The sequence below is a fragment of the Triplophysa rosa genome, linkage group LG18, assembly GCF_024868665.1.
Source record: "Triplophysa rosa linkage group LG18, Trosa_1v2, whole genome shotgun sequence".
NCBI lineage: Eukaryota > Metazoa > Chordata > Actinopteri > Cypriniformes > Nemacheilidae > Triplophysa > Triplophysa rosa.
The window spans coordinates 22,204,509-22,224,286 of record NC_079907.1 but is presented as its reverse complement, the minus strand read 5'-3'; the positions used below and the strand labels follow the sequence as shown (position 1 = coordinate 22,224,286).

At 39.6% G+C, this 19,778-nt stretch overlaps 2 protein-coding genes across 10 annotated transcripts in view; both read right to left on the bottom strand.

Moving 5' to 3' along the window:
* Positions 1-6,913, bottom strand: part of plekha1b (pleckstrin homology domain containing, family A (phosphoinositide binding specific) member 1b) — a 35,558-nt gene extending 28,645 nt beyond the window's left edge. For 5 of the 6 annotated variants that reach the window (XR_008964778.1, XM_057358386.1, XM_057358387.1 and 2 more), the window contains exon 1: positions 6,779-6,913. The gene's annotated coding sequence lies outside the window, so the exon portion shown is untranslated. The remainder of the gene's footprint in view (positions 1-6,778) is intronic. The other variant, XM_057358385.1, reaches the window with a different exon arrangement.
* A 3,689-nt stretch (positions 6,914-10,602) lies between these two features.
* The window catches only part of btbd16 (BTB (POZ) domain containing 16), a 14,746-nt gene continuing 5,570 nt past the window's right edge, over positions 10,603-19,778 (bottom strand). For all 4 annotated transcript variants that reach the window (XM_057358650.1, XM_057358648.1, XM_057358649.1 and 1 more), the window contains 11 exons: positions 17,558-17,689; positions 17,313-17,424; positions 16,772-16,841; positions 16,510-16,640; positions 15,144-15,263; positions 14,784-14,869; positions 13,384-13,466; positions 11,794-11,868; positions 11,414-11,515; positions 10,989-11,177; positions 10,603-10,901 (listed from right to left, as the gene is read on the bottom strand). In XM_057358650.1, the coding sequence (XP_057214633.1) occupies positions 10,836-10,901; positions 10,989-11,177; positions 11,414-11,515; positions 11,794-11,868; positions 13,384-13,466; positions 14,784-14,869; positions 15,144-15,263; positions 16,510-16,640; positions 16,772-16,841; positions 17,313-17,424; positions 17,558-17,689 (1,166 nt within the window). In that variant the 3' untranslated portion in view covers positions 10,603-10,835. The remainder of the gene's footprint in view (positions 10,902-10,988; positions 11,178-11,413; positions 11,516-11,793; positions 11,869-13,383; positions 13,467-14,783; positions 14,870-15,143; positions 15,264-16,509; positions 16,641-16,771; positions 16,842-17,312; positions 17,425-17,557; positions 17,690-19,778) is intronic.

Here is a 19,778-nt window from a genome sequence, read left to right as displayed (position 1 = left end):
ATGGAATATCTTTATCAGAATATGATATTGTAACAAAGTTCAATAGAAGGGAAGGAAGGAGGCGGGAACCGGCGAACATTTAACAAACTTTAATGAAAATAAACAAACAATAATCCAAGAACAAAAGACCGGCAGCCACCTCACGGTAGACTGCCGGCCACACAAACATAAACAAACTTAACAGTTTCCAGGCCCGGTCCTCTCTCGTCGGCAGTCCCGTCGCTCCTCCTCTTATGCTCCCTAGCTCCCCGTGAGGCATGCGGGACCGGTGCGCATACAGCTGACACTCATTATCACTCACGCCACCGGCCCCGCCTTCCTGCCCCACGGCTCTCGTCCCGCCTTCCTCGCTACATACCCCCATCGCCCCTCACAGGCCGGGGGGTACCACCGCGCCTGTGCTTACTCCCCCCGTGGGGCCTCCCTTGAGAGCCCCAGCGCCTGGGGATACGCCCCGACGAGACGAGAGAACGGAGCCGGGAGCACCCCGAGCGACAGGGACGAGAGACGGGAGAGAGGAAAAAAAAAAATTGTCCGGTTCCCCGACACGCCGTCGCTCAGTCCTCAGCCAGCCGAGAGGCTCTTCCTCGCGGTGCTATGCTGTGGTGCTGGACGTTCGGTGGACAGCCCGATCCTCCTCCGCCTCCTGGCGGCCGGCGATGGCTTCTGGCTGAGGGCAGCCGGCACTCCCGAGCTCCCTCCATGGCCGCCATCCCACCTCGTCCCAGGAGCACGGCCGCGGGCTCTCCGTCCCCACCGAATCCCATCGTTCCAGCACCACGATCTCGGGCAGCCGCTGGCGGACGCCCTCGTCCGCGCTGCCCGAACTCCTCAGCACCGCGAGGCCGCTCGGCGGCGAGGGCTCTTCGGCAGCATGTCCCTCCTTCCTCCCGGGTTTCGGCACCAATGTAACAAAGTTCAATAGAAGGGAAGGAAGGAGGCGGGAACCGGCGAACATTTAACAAACTTTAATGAAAATAAACAAACAATAATCCAAGAACAAAAGACCGGCAGCCACCTCACGGTCGACTGCCGGCCACACAAACATAAACAAACTTAACAGCTTCCGGGCCCGGTCCTCTCTCGTCGGCAGTCCCGTCGCTCCTCCTCTTATGCTCCCTAGCTCCCCGTGAGGCATGCGGGACCGGTGCGCGTACAGCTGACACTCATTATCACTCACGCCAACGGCCCCGCCTTCCTGCCCCACGGCTCTCGTCCCGCCTTCCTCGCTACAGATATGTCTTTATGGAATATGTTTATCAGAAAAACTATATAACTAACTATAGGTTATTTGTTATGCATTGTCTGTAATCCTAGCTGTATTAGAAACCCCATCATGTGACCAATCACTATCATGTTGTCTTTGTTTATTCAAAAGGTACAAGAATCGCTACTTTTCAGCAGATGTAAAAGATCAAGTGAAACAGGCGCTTTTGACAATTCTGGAGAAGACCGAACAGGCACTTGATGAACCTGCAGCAGCAGCTTCTGCACAACCTGATCCAGTCACAGAAGGACCTGCAGCCAAAAAGCCATGTAGTCTATTACTTTCAGTACATGATGAAATACTAAAGGAGAATGCTGAGGTGTAGCAGTAACATGATGAAATACTAAAGGAGAATGCTGAGGTGGAGCAGCTGCTGGCCAGCCCCTCCTCTGTGCAGGCACATAGCTACCTCTCCGAGTTGCCCAGCAGCAGAAGCTAAAATGCTATGGCCTACTGGAGGATCAACAAAGATCGTTTCCCTGCACTGGCTCAACTTGCCCGAGCCTATCTCTCTGCTCCATGTACAAGTGTTGAAAGTGAGCGCTTATTTAGCTTGGCTGGACATGTGGTAGATGAAAGAAGAAACCGATTAACAGGTGACAAGGTGGAGATGCTTCTCTTTGTGAAGAAAAACGTTCTATTAATGCTAAAGTAATAGCATTTTGCATCTGTTGGTAACAAAGAAAATGTGCCTTGTTATTCAGTTATTACCCACTGCACCTATTATTACGTTATTGTACATTTCTGTTATATTCAGAAGAAGGTCAGTTTAATGACTGTGTTTGTTATATACAGGAACTTATTTTCAGTTGTATGTTAAACTGTTATTTCTACCTTTTTCAAGTCACAGAGCACTTTATTTTGTTAAGGTGAAAAGAAAATATTTTTTGTTATGAAAATAAAAGCTTTCATTAAAGAAAAGTAGATATTTGTTTGTATGTGCTTTCAATTATAGTTCTTAAAACAAAATTGGAATCGGCAAAAATCGGAATCGGCAGGTCACACGCACACACTTACAAAAAAAACGGAATCGGCCAAGAAAAATGCAATCGGTGCATCTCTAGTAATAATTATCATGACATAAATCACTGACAAATAAGCTTGGTGTAACATGAAAGTCATTAATCACAGAAACAAAAGTGCAGATTACATAAATATAAAACAAAACTGTGGCTTTACCACACTCAGTAGCTTCCGTCCCGAGCACTTTGGGGAAAAGAAGAAAATGCAGCGCATTTTCCATCCATTTTAATGCTTTTGAGATGGTACTGGTCAGCTACGAGCAGGGTCGCATGACACTGTGCATCCTATAATTTATCGCAGTCTTTGAGTTGTGAAAATCGCATTTCACCACATTGAGATTTAATCGCAAATTCAATTAATCGTTCAGCCCTGCTGTTAATGTACTTGATTTTTTGAGAGTGTAATTTCAAGGAACCTTAATTTGATACACTTGACATACTTGTTTGACAGGTCACGCACATCTTACTCAAGTAAAATACCATGTGCATAATGTCATACACAATGACACCACTTACTCTGCATTTTTCACATGGTTTCCTGCTATTTTCTTCCAAAACTATTAGATTAGATGTCTACTCTGTTTAGACCTCTATAGTATTAAATAAATGGTCATATTAATGTATTATCCCTGTTGCAGTTATCTGCACAGTTTAAAGAGTACATAACATGAGATCATGAAAATTACATGTCATGCCGTGTGTAATGTTGCCGTGTTTGAAAGTAAGCAGGCTGACAAGTTGTAAATCCGAAGGTGAATGAATAACAAAGTTATTGGCTTGGAAAAAAGGGAGTCGACTCTGAATCACGCAAACGAGTCGTCACTAGTCCGATTCGCGAACCGCCGCGGATTTAGGTCAATACATATAGTCCCTGCCTATGTTTTGCTAGGACTGCCCATGAAAACTTCTCTCTTCTCCCCCAAGCACTGTAGCTCGTGAGCCTCATTCGCGGTGGACCAATTACAGCAGACTAGACCATCTGACCAAACACATCAGAATAGGCTAGCGGAAAGGAGGGGATTAGACAGATGAATCGATGAACGAATCACTTGAGAGTAAGGTAAGAATAACTGCCTATTATTACGAAATAATACTGTTTTTACTAGGGATGTGCGAGACTAATCGACTACTCGTTTAAACGGTAAGCTTCTACTAGTCGACATTGAAAACAACAGTCGATTACACGGAAAAATTACACTAAATGTTATCATTTAAATGACTTCCATTTTAAAGTTTCGTTTAAAAAATGTTTAAATCACTTACTAAAACAATATGTTAGATAAAATAATTATTAATAGTCTTTAAAAGTGTATCAGGAACGAAATGTTTTAATTTTAGGTCCGATCTAGCATGCGTTTCCATTGTGCCAATTGCAGCACGCTCAGAAATGACCACTAGAAAGATTTCGAGTTCGAACGAGTTGTGGGGCTGTTTTGAAGGAGGAAAACGGGTAGGTTTTACGCAAACTATGTCATATCAAAGTGGCATAATAATAATTTCACTGGAGCCATGCGTAACCGTACTGTATTGTGTTCTTTTTGGCGCGATGCGGAAAATGCAGACGGAAGCGTGGAATGCAGGCATAAAACAAAAAAGTAGATAATGATCTAAAGCTACATACTGTTATGTTAACAATTACTTAATAATAATTATCAATATGTTCATATTTAAAATGCATGAAAGACGGATTTACGTTATTTGATGGCATAATGAGCTGTAAATGCGGTGAATGCATCCAGAGCACACTCAATAAAACTGAGGTGAGAATGTTGACAGAACTGAGACAGAACTTTGAAATTTCTTTGATTATAATGTTTATCACAAAAAAAGCACTTGAATAAACATGATCGCTTAGCACTGTTATCTGTGTGTCCTTGCAGAGTTTGCGCAGATTCCTCAGACGGAGTTATTGTTCACAAACATTGAGCCAACTTTCATCCGAGCATAACGCTTGCATTTCCTCAACAAGAACATGTAAAATAATATTAACATCATAATCACATGCGGATTCGAGTGTTTAGCCTAATTTGGGCAGTATGCTTTATTAGCGGCTTTTTCATTCGCTCTGCGTGAGATCAAATGTGTTCTGTACTTTTTGTCCATTGCTTTCTATTCGCTTTTTTGTTTACACACATGTTGCTCTTCTTTATAAATAATAAAAACATGATATAATGTAGGCTATCTTGTTGATATTCTATAGGCCTACCCTAATTATAACTTGTAGGCTACTTAAATTGCGACATAATTAAAAAATATATATTTTTTCAATCAACATCATTTAAATAAACAGATAATGAAACATTCGTTTTTAAGCTTTAATTAATTGTTAAATATTTTGGCCCGGTTTCACAGACAACGCTTAGCTTAAGCCAGGACTATGCCTTAGTTGAATTAAGATATTTATGTCGCTTTTATAAAAATACCTTAGAAGAATACATTACTGGTGTGCATCTCGAGACAAAACAATGGCACTGATATATTTTAAGACATTTCTGAGCAAGTTATATTCAGTTAAGACAGGTCACATATTCATTTTAGTCTGGGACTAGCCTTAAACCTTGTCTGTGAAACCGGGCCTTTAAGTTTCCTGACTTAAGTGTAATACTTTTACAAAAAAATTATATAAAAGTTCAATTAAATTATAGTAATCAAATTAGAGTCCGAAAAAACAGACTTAAAGGAGAAAATCAAATGGATTTTGTATAGGCTACATACTTTAAGCCCAGGCACAGACCAGACAAAGCAAACAAATGCTCATCGCGTCACTTCTTGCAGCCGCTAAAACGATCCAGTCAGGGTTGGCTCATCAGCAAATGCAGAAATATTAATGACATAACGTAAGGAAATTGGAACACATATGCCTGTTTTAGTTACATTAAATATCGTATATGAACAGTTTGATTAATAGCCTACATTCTTTAGTCTTTAAAATGTATTACATAGGCCCTACGCAAAGTTTTTGGAGCGCCTTCTGGGCCATTCTTAGTTTTAGAGTAGTCGACTACACGGTTACAAAACTTTCATTTAAACGACTGTCAAATTAGTCGTAGCGCACATCCCTAGTTTGTACACCTTCTATGTACATAAACGTGTTGTTGGACACTCCATAAACCAAAGTAGGACCTTAAAAATCCCTAGTTATATACTCTTTAAAATGTCATTCATTAGTCACATTGGATTGCATGACAGGACCGTTCAGACTGCAGCATAGAGTAAAAACTGAAACAAGGAAACAATGTGAACATGCTTTTAATGAAACATGTGAAAAGCTATGGGCGCATAGTACTACAACTGGTGAGCTATATAACTGAAAATCTTTCCATTCACCTCATCCCACAAACCTTATTCCCTTATTTGTGCACCAGGTTTGACAGCATTGGTGGTTTGTAACCAAACTTAATCTGCTAGTTCAAGTACGTGAAATAATGGATGGAATTGTAGATCTTTTCAAACTGTTCCTCACACAAAGGTATTGTATGGCTTCAGGAGATGTGAAATGTAGGGCATTTACTAGTTTTATACTGCTTTTTTTCAGCTACACTAATGTCCAGCTTTTGTTGTTGTATAGAATGTTGTACAAAATGGCTTTCTACATGCATGTTCCTTTTGTTTGTATTGTATGTTTAAGAAAAGTTCGTAAAAAACATGAGGGTAAGTAATTAATAATACGCTAAATAATGAAGATGGCAAAAGTACTTTATGCCATAGTAATGTTTTTAATTAAACCAAGTGGGGAGAGCTGTAAATGTAGAAACCATCCAAACAGGTTTAAAAAAAGTCCAACATCTAACACAAGAAAGACTTCCTACATCTAGTCTCAAAGACTGCTGAAGTCGAAAAATCTATATATTACCTTGATTGATTAACCGCTGTCACAACAATATGCAAACGGACCTTATAACATAGTTAGACTTTATTTGTATCTCAAAACCCACTCTAAGAAAAACTACCAGAACGTCCCATGGTACAACTACTACCATGGTTTTTGTGCGATGCTGGTACCGTGATAGTCTTCGAAGTGCCCGTGGAAATAGCGTGGAACATGACTATGATAACCCTTTAGCGCCACGGAGCATTTACAGTACTGTGATATCTAATATAGCACGATGTACTACCACAGTACTGTAAAATACCCAGACTGCGTTTTGGGGCATTTTTGACCTTACTGTTTATGCCCATGATAGACAGAAATGTAGAGAAGTGCACTAGGCTTTGAGACAAGCACATTACAGACATGACACAGACATAACGCATCAATCCCACATTTCCAGACAAGATAAATCTATCGTTCAAAATGGTTATATTATGTTTCCAGATATCGAGTAAATAATGTAACACGCTCTAACTGGAGCGACAGGTTTTTGGATAAAGTGAGGTAATAAAGCCCTCAGGTAAATATGGAACTACTTCACCACACAACACACCGTTCAAGCGTAATATTTAAATATTCATTAATTATAGCACATTTATATAAGTAGAGATAACTTACAAACTCGTACGCAGCTGTAAAAAACTCGTATGTAGCAGTGTGTTGGCCGTTTACACTGGACCTTCAGCCCATCACCCTAAAACTTCCGACGGTCTCTAACTGACGGTCTACTCGCAGCTGAGCTGACGGGCGGAGCGCGGAATTACCAACCCTACTATGAACAAGGGATGGGCTCGTGATGATTAATTAGGACCTTCTGACGTTGCTAGGTAACCTTCCTTGAGATTGGGCGAATGACTAACGCCCACATGCCAACGTTTGTCCTTAGCCAATCAGTTAAGAGCTGTACGTCAAAAATCTAATATTTATGAGCAGACCTTTGCTTTACTAGGATTCGCAGCTTCACAATCGAGGGCGGGAGAGACTTCTGCTGCCTTCACGTGATCTCGGAAATTCGATCATTCCCACTTCAACCCGGAACTAACGTCTGGATGCTAGTAACATTAAAAGTATTTAGTAACATCAAAACACTTATGTTACTAATGATTTAGTAGCATTCAAACATTACAAGTTACTTATCTGCTAACATTAAAAGAGCGCCGTTCCATACATTATTTCAGGGTTGAAGTGGGAATGATCGATTTTCCGATTTTTCTTCATTATACATTGCGAGATAATGGGAATTATAGTACATAACAATATCTGTTATTCCGTACTAAATGAATACCTAACGTATTTATTTCAGTTTTATCATAGTGCAATGCTTATGCTAACTTAATAATTCTCAAAATGTTATAAACAAATGGTGTTGTTCGTTTATGGCATGTAAGGGTATTGTCACTTTCCTTTTAGTACCTGGATAGCATTTTAGATAGCATATTTTATGCACACTTCATGTTTTAATTTCATGTATGATGCTAACACTGTTGTTTTCAGATTACTTTTGAAGGGACCGGTGCCGTGGCTTCACCTTACTTCAAATATAAATACTTTTATGTGGTTTTGACATTTCTTAATCAATTATTATTCAGCCATATCTTATTTTAAATTGATGATTTAAGCATGATTAACACCAACCTTTTCTGATACAGAAAGTCATCATGTTTGAAAACATCTTCTGTTAGCACACACTCTTCCCTTGAGGAGTTTGTGTACGTGTGATTGTATTGTTTCAGGAAAGTGAGAAAGAGTGGAAAAACACGAGACAGCTGTAACGTCATGTTTTAATTCGTAGTATAGTACATGCCTGTCATCTTTGATCATCTATAGTCTCATGACTCCAGAAGTGTTTGAGAGCTTTATGTTCTTGTTTATCTATTGATAACCAATCATGTGAGCTTGATTTACCCAAGTAATGATGTAGTTAGTTGTCTCTGTTAGCTTAATACTACTGCATTTTGGATGTAAGGAAGGTCGGCCTGTGGAACTCCTGGAGAGTGCTGAAGCTGACTTCTGCTGGCAAAACTACAAACTATGTTTCTTCAGTAAATTTTCTGATATTAATTACAATCCTGACTTCTTGTCTTCATTCATTCATAACTGGTCTACGGGTCTTTTACTGTAAATCCCCTACGCTTTAAAGCAGGGGTTCTCAACCTTTTTGACTCCATGCAAGGCCCCCCACTGTATTCAACAATATTCAAAGGCCCCCCTTCCGCTCACAATATCTCCAAATTTCAACCCAATAAAATATTGCAGAGCTTGATATTAAATGGAAAATAGAATTTCAATATATATTCAATATAAAAATGAACAAATACTAAGAAATATCTTGGTTTTTAGTTGTTTTTAAAATGCATTTCAATGCTCACGGGAAATCCTCTACAGGAGAATCAGCAAGTGTTTCATTGTTCTTTGAGATTTGAGCACAGGTTATTAGAGGGTAGTGACCTGCATTCACATACACTAAACATAACAATGAAAATGTGTATCCTATATGCATTCAAAGTGAAAACTGGCAGAAACACGTAATAAGCATAAGTCTCTGTTTTTTTCTAAATTATATATATACTGTATATTTATATATTGGTCAGTGTGAAACTTTTCTCCAAATTAATACCCTTTTGTTTGCCTTTGTTTATAAATAAAAACACTGCTTCATAGTCTTTTTAATAAGTCTTTGTTGTACCAGAACATTTTGGATAACAGGTCATATATTCTCTTCAGTGTTGAGATTTGGGTCATGGAAGTTGTTGGTGGGTCAAAGCATCAGTGTAACTTTATTTAAAGCATTCAGGTCAAGAAGTCATGCAGTAGTGTGGACGGCTCCTGTATATCCGCACTGCTCTGCTGAGCATTTTCCAGCATGTATTGTGATGGGATGACTTTACATCCTCAATGGCAGTTTGCCCATGTGAAAACACAGAGCACACCACGCATACACGCTTCCTCTTCCCTCAATTTGGACCCACTGAAAACAATAGCAATGCAGCATATTTCAAGAGCAGGGAAACTATTTTGAGGTTGCATGAGCCAAATGACGAAAGCCTGCAATTGGCCAGTGTGTCAGATGTACATGTGAGAAATTAGCTTTATAAACAAAATGGTGTTATAGCTGTTCCATGCAGTTGTTGATGAATATCTCTCTCTCTATATATACATTGTTATATACTGTATATTATTAGCACGGCTGACAAGAGTTTCAACATTTTTAAACAATATTAGACTTAAAATTCAAAATAGGCTACAATGTTCCAAGGTAATACAGTAAGTGAAGACCATGCAGGTGAGGACATGTCACAACATTGTAGCAAACTAGAACCGTTAGAATTGTTTGGCATATTTTGCATATGTGTACTTTCATATACCATTTGTTTTTAAATAGTAGGCAGTGTTGTGCAGTCGAATACTGCATTTCAAACATATTCATACATACAATTCTGCATTGCTTTCTTCATCCTTATAGATTGGATGACTATACATTTACCTTCTGCACAGGGAACATTTTGTAATACTATGTTAGTTACATCTAATAATATGATTTTTCTTACAATACATTTTTTTAAAAATAAATCTTAAAATAATCCAACGTGTTAACATCAGTTTTAATTAAAGGGATACTTCACCCAAAAATCCCAAACTTCATCATTTACTCACCTTCGAGTTGTTCCAAATCTGTATAAATGTCTTTGTTCTGATGAACACAGAGAAAGATATTTGGAAGAATGCTTATAACCAAACAGATTTTGCCCCCCATTGACTCTCATAGTAGGAAAAAATACAATGGTAGTCAAAAGTGCCCCTGAACTGTTTGCTCTCCTACATTCTTCAAAATATCTTCTTTTGTGTTCAACAGAACAAATAAAATGATAAAGTATTTTTTTCTACTACGGGGGCAAAATCTGTCTGGCTATAAGCATTCTTCCAAATATCTTTCTCTGTGTTCATCAGAACAAAGCAATTTAGATTGGAACAACTCAAAAGTGAGTTGTCATTTTTGGGTGAAGTATCCCTTTAAAGGCAACTGCAACAACTACAAAGTGTAGCATGATGACACTGTGAAGGAGTATGGAATGATTGGAGCTATAAAATAGGACTGACAGGACTCACAAATCATGTTTATGGATAATAAAGTAACCGTCCGTAACCGTTACGTTGCAACATGATTTAATAGATACAACAACAGAGTGGTGTTCTAGACGTTACAGCTACTTGCACAGTTTTTATAAGACTCACTGGTTTTGTCATGAGATGTGTTACTGCATGCGGTGCTGGACAGATTGATCAGCACATGGTGTCAAATAGTCGCAAGTATCGACAGTACTGCTTGCAAATCGCTCTCGCATAACTTTGATGTCATTTGCCGATCAATCTGTGCAGCACTGCATAAAGTTAAACACACATACAGGGTAAAAAATGTTTTGCTGTCAAGTGGTTGAGTTAATGTAACTTATAAAAATGAAGTTGCTTAAGAATATAAAGACAAACACTGAGAATAACGGGACATGATGCCATTGACAGGCAATGCAATAATGCACTGATTAAAACTGTGAATTTTTAGGATTTAGGAATGTACAGTAGGTACACAAGTGAACATAATGTACTGTGCTATAGAAGTTTTTTGGAATATTTTATTGGAATGTTTTCATAAATAGTGTCTTTAACGGTTGAGGCAACATCAAAATGGAAATGCTAGTGCAAAGGTCACCAGAATGGGTGGAGAAAGTCCTTCAACATGGAATGGCTGGTGAAGAAAAGAATCAAAGAAATTACAGCCATTTAGCTTTCTGTCATATGTGTTATTTCATTGTCTCTGTGCATATGTTTGTACCTTGCTCCTGCAGCAACGCTTCCATAAGCCAAACTCTTGATTGACAGCTCCACTGCTGTGCTCCTGAAACTCACTGTTGAAGTAGCTTTGAACTGTGATGTGATAGCACACTGATCGATCAGCCCTCATACAGAACGGACGCGTCACAATAGAAGACTGAGACAGAGCAGGGTCCCAGTGTCTCAACCTCTACAAAACAGAGAGAGAGAGACAGGAAAAAGAACAGGAGTGAAAAAAGGAAATGCAATTGATATTTACAGTATGGGTAATGTCTTATAGAAACAGTTTACACAAAATGATCATTCTGTCATCATTTTCTTACGCTTCTCTAAAATAGACCATTCATATTTAACATCTGGTAGACTTTTGGGAAAAACTAAAAGGTACAAAGGACTAGATGTGAATGAAGCTGTGAGAGCTCTGACCTCAATGGAGAAGCTGTATGTATCTGATTCACCCACGTTAACAGCTTTAAGTAGAAAGTAAAAGCCGTAGAGGTTGATGGTTTTAGTACACCACTCTTGTTCCTAGTGTAACAGTGAAAAACACATAAACACAGAAAGCACAGCTCTAAAGCATACAAATGGAGAGCACAGACATTAAAGACTAAGCATATATTGACTTTTGCCAAATGCAACTGTCGCATTTGATCAGGCTGGATGTCCAATATAAAAGCAGGTGATTTAAGGACAGAAAAGCATGTGTTTTGTTTAGCTTTAGACACCCTCTAAACAAGATTTGGGCCATGTATGACATTACAAATGGCTTTAAGAACAGTGTGAAAGTTTTAAAATGTATACCGTACCCCATCAACCATCATTCCGAATCGTACTGCTTGTTTGGAGAAGTCAGTCACGGTCATGTCACCGCCCTTGTAAAGCTACAGAAATATCATAGACATTTACACTTCATAAATACAGACCAAAAAGTAGCTGTCACACATTTAGTGTGAAGGGAAGCAATGATTTTGAATACATATTTTAAGGAACGTTCCAGGTTCAATACATGCATGCTAAGCTTTAGGAAATAACTTCATCCCTCAATTTGTAAACGCAAAGTAGAATTAAATAAAAAAAATGGAGGAATTACTGTAGTACTCATAGCCAGAAGTGCATTTACCTAAAAACGTTGCAAGGGTGATTTAGACAACTTTACAGCTCAAATACCACACACAATGCTACAATAAAAAGTAATATAACTGTAACAATAACCATTTCCAAAAACAAAATTTGTGGATGACATTTGGCTTTTAAACACTCTTCAAATATATATATATATTTTTTTAATTGACAGCACAAAGTGGAGGTAACATGCTATTTCATGCATTCTGACTTCTTTAAACGTGCTGGCTTCTCATGCTCAACTTGTCAAAAAACGAGTTGTACGTATGACGTAGTATTTCTGTACTCGATTCACTGTAGCAGGCCATCCACTCACAAAAAAAGTTTTTATATATTTACGATATGAAATTTACAAAATATCTTCATGGAACATGATCTTTACTTAATATCCTAATGATTTTTGGCATAAAAGAAAAATCGATCATGTTGATGTATTTCTGGCTTTTACTTAAAATGTTCCCGTGCTACTTAAGACTGGATTTGTGATGCAGGGTCACATATTGTTAACCTTTCTTTTAACAATGATGTTAAATGATTGTCACTATGATCAAGGTTTGTGTTTTCAGTGTTGAGGTGCATGATGTATAATGTTACTCCTTCTTCTACACAAGTGTTGCAGTTATGTTTTTGGTCTCTCTTAAAGGTCCAATCTCAATTTTTTTGGAGAATCTATTGACAAAAATGCAATATAATATACATAATTATGTCTTCAGATGTGTATAAACCCCTTACACAATGAAGCGTTATGTTTTTATTACCTTAGAATGAGATATTTCTATCTACATACGCCGCGAATCCCCTTGCATGGAATTCACCATGTTGTTTCTACAGCAGCCCTAAATGGACAAACTGCTCTGCATTTTGTAAATACATTAAAAGAAGAAGCGAAAACATGACGACATCTTAGTTCTGTGTCAGCCACCGTAGTGCTTCAAAAGGGAGGGGTGGAGTGAGCCGTTGGTTGCAATTCGCAACTTCACCTCTAGATGCCGCAAAATTTCATACACTGGACCTTTGAGTCAAGCATACGTATATTCTAATAATGAAACAGTTAAATAAAAGTTCAATTTCAGTTTATTGAACTTGTCAACTTGGCTAAATAAAAAAATCAGCGTTCCATGAAGTAATTTAAATGTAGACAATTGTTCAACTTCAACCAGCTAAGCAACTCAAAAGTCTTACTGCATCAGGTTGCCTTATATATATATATTTATATTATTTTTTACATTTTCTCAACTATTTATTTTTAACAGTGTGTGTTTGTGTTCACTTACATTGTGATAATGATTGGACAGGATGTGAAATAAGCAGGCTTCAGGAAACACTCTGATGTTGTGCAGCTCCTGCAGATGCTGCCCTGTGACATAAATACACAATTATCTCACAAAGATCAGCTCTGACAGCTATATCATAACAGAAACACATTTAGATATGGGGAGCATATGCGCAATGGGGAGCTTTTCTGAGCAGTGGATCATGATCATCCACCAGATGAAAGTATTGTTTTGACAGTTTGACTACATTGCAAGATCAATTACATGCTGAAGTTTAACATTTAGAGTTTGTCTGAATCCTTAGTCATAATAAAGTTTGTGAACAAACAGATATCACGTCATAATATGTCACCTGTACTTCATGTTCAGACAAACTGGTGGTCTTACTCAGACCATTGGTTAAGCTAGAAGTTTGAAGAGATCCTTTACCCAAAAATGAAAATTCTGTCATCATTTACTCACCCTCAAGTTAATAATAGTCAATAAATGTCTTTGTTCTGATGAACACGAAGGTAGATATGTAAGAATGTCAGTAACCAAACAGTTATCATCACTCATTTACTGCCATATATGTAGGGAAAATAAATACTATGGGAGTCAATGGGGGATGAGATCTGTTTGGTTACTGACATTTGTCGAAATATCTTCTTTTGTGTTCATCAGAACAAAGACATTTATACAGGTTTGGAACAATCTGAGGACCATAAAATGATAACAGAATTACATTCTTTGGTGAACTTTCCCTTTAAATCACCACATGCCATCCTGTTTAAACTCTTAGCACATTAAATTAGGATCAGAGAAAGTATTTCAACATAATTACACACATCATTGTCATAATTGTCTACATGTGCTGGTGAATTTGTTGTGGATAGTCACACACTGGGTGGGTGCTGTTGGTCCAGTGGGCAAGATTCTGAGCATAAAGATTATGCTATATGTACAGTATTTAACCTATATAACATTTAAATATAAATACTTCTGTATTTCTCAAAAGTAGGTAAACCACTTTTCTATTACATTTCTAATAATAGTGGCTATGGCCCTGGATTTGATTGTGTTTTGAAGGAACGGTATAGTTATTTATTCAGCCTCATGTCATTCCAAACCTGCATGACTTTCTTCTGCAGAACACAAAAGAAGATATTTTGAAGAATGTTGGTAACCAAACAACACTGCCCCTCTTTGACTTCCATTGTATGGACACAAAAACACTGAGACATTTCTCAAAATATCTTTTGTGTTCCAATATACAGAAACAACATGAGTGAAAATAAATAATGACAGCATTTTTATTTTTTGGTGAACTCTCCGTTTGACAGAATCCAGACAGCAGAGAATGTTAGTTGTGAAAACAGGAAATGATCAGATGTTATATTATTATAGAGAATATCACATACATTCTGTAATGCCATGCAGCCGAAGAGCTTGAAATATAGTGATGTATTTTTGTCCGTGAGTCTGTTCCAAGAAAACGCCTGTTTCCCTGAACAAGAGCAACACATTGTGGAGATAAACATATTACACGACATATGTGCACAAAACCAGTTAAGCAGCATCAAGGTTATTCCAAATGGACGTGGTTCACTGCACATTTGATGTGACTGAATTACTGTTACGTCCTCAACACATTCTGCATTCACTATGTTTGGAATTATCCTAATGTACCATCTGCTCTGTGCCACTCCGGGCAGGTAGTTAAATGTTGCCTTTGACACTATAACAATGAATCTGTAATGGATATACAGGAAGATATCTACCTGGAGAAGAAGTTGATGATGGTGCTGTGTGCAGGTAGGGTTGTTCTGAGGGGGTTCAGCTGCAGGTAAAGCCAATAAAGTACCGCTCTCAAGAGATCATACTCACCAAGTGTAAACAATCTACACAAAAAACCTTATTAGTTTCCTGTTGATTTACCCATCTGTTCATTTTCATGCGTTTTAATAGTTTCAAGTTTACTTTTATTTCTAAAGCACATTTAAAAACAGCAACCAGGCTGACCAAAGTGCTGTACAGTATGGACAATAATATAACTCCTAACAATAAAACAAAACAGACAATGCATACAAGAGCAAAAGTTCATCCTTAATCAAATGCCAAGTCGAAATAGTACGCCTTTAAAGAAGATTTAAAAGCGTGGACAGACTGAGCTGCTCTGATATACGCCGGGAGGCCATTCCAGAGCCGGGGGCCAGCAATGGAAAATGCTCTTTCCCCCCTATGCTTAAGCCGTGCTCGAGGGGTGGATAGAAGACCCTGTGCCCCAGACCTCAGTGATCGTGTTTGAGTATAGGGCTGGAGAAGCTCGGACAAATAACTCGGTGTCAGATTATGTAGTGCTTTAAAAACAAAAAGTAACATTTTAAATTGGGAAAACCAAGATTTTACCTCATCTAAACAGTCAAAAAGAGAGTTCCGTGAATCAGGATGATGGCGTTTTATGGGTAGATAAATTTGCATATCATCGGCATAGCAATGAAATGATACGCCATGTTTTCTGAAAATGGAACCCAGGGGGAGTAAATAGAGGGTAAAAAGAATGGGAGCCAGAATCGAACCCTGGGGCACTCCACGCGAGAATTCCACAGAAGGGGAAGAAAAATTTCCCAACTTTACTGAATAACTTCTATTAGATAAATAAGATTTAAACCAACTGAGGACGGTGCCATGAATGCCAACACAGTGTTCTAAACGGGATAAGAGAATCATATGGTCAACTGTGTCAAATGCCGACGTTAAGTCTAACAGTACTAAGATCACAGAATCACCAGAGTCAGTCGAGAGTAGTATGTTCACCCAAAATGAGCCCTTTGGCTTACATTCAAACCACTGAGACATTTCTCAAAATATATATATTTTTGTGTTCCACGGAAGAAAGAGCCATAAACAGGTTGTGAATGACCTAAGAGTGAATAAATGACGTCAAAAGTCTTCTTTTCAGGTGAACAATATTTTTAAATATACTTTGGGGTAAAATATGACTTATGGGATTGTTCTTGACAGGCTGTGAGATTCCTAACATTAAAAACATACGAGACTATGAAGGTATTATTATGGTGATAGCAACGTTTGTGATTTATCACTGACACACTATAGAAATGGCCATGTTATGATAAAGTACGTCACCTTGGACTATGCAAGGTCTTGAGCAGGAGGTCAAAGGGCAAGTCTTTGAGGTTTACATGACAGGAGAGATCGGTCACTAAGAACAGCTCGAGCCATTGCTCACACGCTCTCTGGAGGGCCGTATCTTTAAACTGAAAAACACAGACATGAGGTCTCCCCCTGCTGATCATTTATAGAAAAACACCATGATACTGTCATCAAAAAGCCTCAAATGTTGTTGTACATTCTGATGTAATGACACCGTAACCCTCTTTAATTTTACCTTACAGGACACCTCATGAAAGCGACACACAGTGGAGGATGAGATATTGGTCATCATCTCTGTAAGACATCTGTCAATCATATCCATATGGTAGTTACATATCGCATCAGCCTCAGGACATAATGTTTTAATGTAGAATATAATATTATATATTTAAAAACGTGTCAAATAAAATATGTCAGGTTCCACCGTGTAGAACTTCTGCTTTAAAATACTGGAAATTGATGCACCCATGACCAAAAGAACTACTGTATGATGCAATGCTGTAGCTGAAACACGGCTGATTTTATATGAAAAATATTTAGCAAATAAATGCAGTGCCAAATGTCACATCAGGTTCCACCCAATAGTGTCGGACACGCCAACTACTCTTGGGTGTGGACTTAGTACTAGATCAGTGATTAGTATTAAACCTGACACATTACGTACAATCTTAGGTAATAATGTGTTTATGTCTTTCAGTATTTGTGGGAGAAACATTTTGCATGACCAAGTCATTTATAAACATTCCTAAGTAAAAAACGATCATTACAACACTCACTTCTGGAAGAGATCTGACATCCCCAGTAACACTGCAGCAGAGATCACACCCTCTCCCCATTCATCCGGCCGTTCCTCGGGGTCATAGAGCGTCCGCAGGACAAATGACAGAGCTGGACCAGAGCAGAGATTCTTAAATCATTCTTACTCCTAGCAGTCATTTTCTGCACTGTCATCGATCAACATCACAGATCACAAAGTGATGTGACAGCAAGTCAAGAGGTGATGGCTGACTCATGCGCTTACCCTCTCTAGTGATGGAGGAATCTTTGACAGGCAAGCGGAGAGTCAGTGGGCCACTGAGATTGCACTTACTAGAAACCAGACCTCTCCCATACCTGCACAGAGAACTTCCAGCTCTTCTGCTCTGTGCACTCACTGCAATCAGAACACATCACACAAGCTAATGCTTTCAGCCGTCTTAAGCCAACCGATCCACAAGGGTGGGCCCCACATACTTTTGTATTTATGCAAATAACAAGTTGTTATCAACTATGTTAAATGATTAAATGGGTAAAATGACTCAAGACATTTGTAATAACAAAAACAAAGATAAAATTGTCTATTAATTATGCATCTTCCCTTTTGCATTATTTATAAGGTAATAATGCTTCTCAGTTATTATCCCGTGTATATTAGAAACTCCATTGTAAACACACAGTCCTCGCAGAGTGTGAATTATAGTTCTATGTGAAGGTCTACTATTACATTTGTTTTGAGATTTTTGGAGCTTTGGTGTTCTGACTTTATTTCTCAGTGAATTATAAAGTGCAATATATCATTTGATTTATTTTTAAATGAGTAATCGTCATGAATGTGTGACGTGTTATAAAGTGATGAATAATTAAGTATATAATGTAATAATTGTTATTGCTGTAATTTACTTTTAACATCATTCATTTGTTACAAACTAGTTTAAACAAATTTATTTTTGCTATATGTTACAAAAAGTGGTTTAAAACGTATGTGTCACAATCCACCGTCTGCCCTCACTTACAACTGGACTACACTTCCCATAATCCTTTTCACCATCTCACCTGATGCCCATCATTGAACATTATTAGTTTATCCACGTCACCTGTTTATGTCTCATTATCTGTGTTATATAAGTTCTCTTCTTTGGTTGTTTCGGTGTCCAGTATTGTATGTTTTGGAGTTGTGTTTCGCCTGTGTTCGTTTTGGATTAAAGAAATCCTTCTGATGATCTGCTCGTTTGATCTGTTCCCTGCGCATACCGTGACAGAATACTGGACCCAAAAATTCAAGATGCCAACGCTTCCACCAGGACTAGCCGATGTCCTCGAGGCAGATATGGCTATACGGGAGATGCGACAGGCTGGACGATCTCTGGAATGGTACGCGGAGGAATTTGTGGAGTTGAGCTATCGGGTGAGTTGGAGCGATCCTTTTTGAATAATATATTTTGTCTGGTCTGGATCTGGATGATGATCTGCTCGCCCTTCTCGTGCTCCCCTTCGCGGAAGATTCCTCGCTGGAGGACTTCATTAACCAGGTCCTCCAAGTGATGGGCTCAAACTTCCGCGTTGGGGATGCCGAGGAGGACTTGAGCGGTCGTCATCCAGAACCAGTAAAGAGAGGGGGATCAGCTCCGACTCGCTCGATATCCGCTCCGCACTCCTCCGCAAAACCCCATCGCCGTAGAAAACGGCGAGGACGCCGCCACGCCTCTCCAGCCAGTTCTGAACCGATCCAGCTAGACTTCGAAGCCTGTTCCGAGCCGTTCCCGCTCGGCTTCCAAGCCCGTTCCGAGCTGGACCCGTCGGGACTGCCAGAGATTCGTGAGCCGGTCCCGCCCAGCCTTCAAAAGCCGCCAGAGCCCGCTAAAGAGGAGAATCTACTGGACTCGTGGGTAGATTGGGAAGCACCTTGCTTACTGCCTGTTTGCCCTGCTACCTCTACAGAGGTAGTTTCTCTACCCCTGGCGCTTCCGATTCTGGAAGTCGCGTTATGGTGTGTCTGGGCCGCACACATGTCCCTAGAAACCACAAGAAGACCGGAACTCCCACCCACCCTCCCTCTCCAACCTCCTCGTCCCAAGCCTACAGCACCATGGCAGCAGCTACATCCTGGCAGCCCCTCGTCTCACCCTCAGCCATCCATCGGTGGTGAGGGATCGCCATGGGTCTACCAGTCAGCATCAGCTGCATGGCAGAAAGATCCGCGGTCTCCGTCCGCAGCCTCTGAACCCCAGACTCCACCTCGGCCCATCAACCCCGTGACGTCCCCTCAGCCTCCTCCTCCCTCGTCTGCATCTTCGTCCGGTCATCCACTGGTTCGGCCTGGCTCCCTCCTCCCTCCGGATCCGTCTGGGTCGGTCGGCGAGCCGCCTTCGCCTAAGGACTCTGCTCCTCCTGCTACGCCTTGTCGCTCCGTCCCGTTGGCTCTGTTGGCCTTCTCCCTACCGTCGACTACTCCTTGGTCATCAGTCGCTCCGGTCTCGCCGCGG